A 1899-nucleotide genomic window follows, 5' to 3' on the forward strand; every position below is an offset into this window, starting at 1 on the left:
TGTGTGTGTGTGTGTGTGTGTGAGAGCTGATACACTAATCATCACAGTGGTGGATAAAACTCAAGGTGCTCACTGCTTTAGTGTGTATATAAATGTAATTGGCCCTACAGGAAGTTATTGGAATTTGAATAGAAATGACTGTAAGAGGAATTCAATTCAAAGAAATTGAATAACACCCACATAGGAGTGTCAGTTGTTTCACTATATTTTAATTAATTATGCCTGTTTATTCACTGATTTACTCTTTAGACATGTTTCTCTAAACTTTCACTAAAGTTCAGTACTGTCAAAATAATGAATGCAAACATTTAAAATGCCATTCACAACCACAAAATGCCTGTAATATTGTTTTTTTTTAAATAAATTATATTAAATGTAAAATATTTTAATAAAATAATACATTTAATTTTATTTCTTTTAATTTAAATCTATTGCTTATATTGACTAAATTCTAGCATTCTTGGAAATGAAGTGTTTTTTTATCATTGTCTATTATCTCTAATTATTATATATATAACTATGGATATAAATATGTACCATTTAATTCAATGCTTAATACGTATATTTAATTAATTACATTTATATAGGTGGCATTTCAAATATTTTTTATTAATATCTAATGTTTTTGGAGATATTCTATTTTATTTTATTTTTTACTTTTATTCCTTTTTAATTCTGTTTCTGATATTCTGATTATATATAATATTATATTTTATATAATATTATATAGTTAAATAAAACGAAAACCATAAAAAATTGCTACTTTAAATAAAATAATGTTAACTGAAATAAAATAAAAATATAAAAAAATGTAACATTTTATTTCAGCTATTTTCCAAGGTGACATTTCTCATTTTCATTTAGTTTAACTTAATGCACTAAAACAATTAAAACTAAATAAAACTAGTAAATAAAACACAACAAAATGTAATAAATTTTAACTAAAATCAAAGTGATTAATATAAAAATAAAATCTAATTTAAAATAATATTATTATATTATATTATATTGGTTTTATAATATAATATAATTCTGCATTCTGTTTGCTATCTCTATTCAAATTAAGAAATTAAATAGAAATTTTAAATTCTCAATTCAGTTCTGCTAATTGTAAAGTTTCGAGTTATTGCATTTGAGCATTAAGAAACCTAACCATAGTTTACTCCAGTTTACTAAACAGACTATTTAGTCTGCTGACTTCATATGTCTGTGTTTGTAGTTACGCGTGACTCCAGAGACGTCGGCCAAAGAGATGGTTCGTCTGGTGGTCCAGGAGATCAACACCGTGTGCCATCACCTGCAGAAAGCCACGCAGCAGTGCACCTGTGCCCCGAATCAGTGCAGATACCCGTCCTGTGCGTCTGAGGTGTGTGTGTATGACAGCGAGCAGCTCGACCACTTCGGCCTGGTTCTGCTGGTGGAGGGGGGAGAGAAATGGCTACAGGACGATTTCTGCCCACTCACGCTACAAAACCCATGGACTCGCGGCAAACTCTGCGTCCGCTTCAAAGAGTATTCACCGCTCGCGCTGCAGCACAGCAGAGCCACGACTGTTTGATCACGGAAACCTGTAAATACACACACTCACACACTGGCTGAAGTGCATAGACTACTAATAGCCTACTTTGGTGTTTTCCTACATGTTTGGTTAGATTTTGAAGTACTTCATGAGGTCTTAAGGTTTGTGATTAGCTAAGCGGGTTCACCAGGACTGAGTTTTATTCACGCTAACCTTATGAGAAAATCAGTGTTGATCAATCACTAATAAGAGTTAAAGTCAGCATGAAATCAAAATTGATGTATAGTGAATAGTTCATCAGTGTACATTATTTTCATAATCCACCCACTGCTTTATATACTCCATACTACAAATAATGCATAAAATTGATCAAAATGACA

At 30.9% G+C, this 1899-nt stretch overlaps 1 protein-coding gene across 1 annotated transcript in view; it reads left to right on the forward strand.

Moving 5' to 3' along the window:
* LOC107677110 (ankyrin repeat and fibronectin type-III domain-containing protein 1-like) overlaps nucleotides 1-1558 on the forward strand; it is an 82123-nt gene extending 80565 nt beyond the window's left edge. Inside the window, exons 23-24 of the mRNA XM_016471907.1 lie at nucleotides 277-280; nucleotides 1220-1558. Coding sequence (XP_016327393.1) covers nucleotides 277-280; nucleotides 1220-1558 — 343 coding nt within the window. The remainder of the gene's footprint in view (nucleotides 1-276; nucleotides 281-1219) is intronic.
* The last annotated feature ends 341 nt before the right edge of the window (nucleotides 1559-1899 follow it).

This window comes from Sinocyclocheilus anshuiensis, unplaced genomic scaffold (genome assembly GCF_001515605.1).
Source record: "Sinocyclocheilus anshuiensis isolate Anshui unplaced genomic scaffold, SAMN03320099.WGS_v1.1 scaffold392, whole genome shotgun sequence".
NCBI lineage: Eukaryota > Metazoa > Chordata > Actinopteri > Cypriniformes > Cyprinidae > Sinocyclocheilus > Sinocyclocheilus anshuiensis.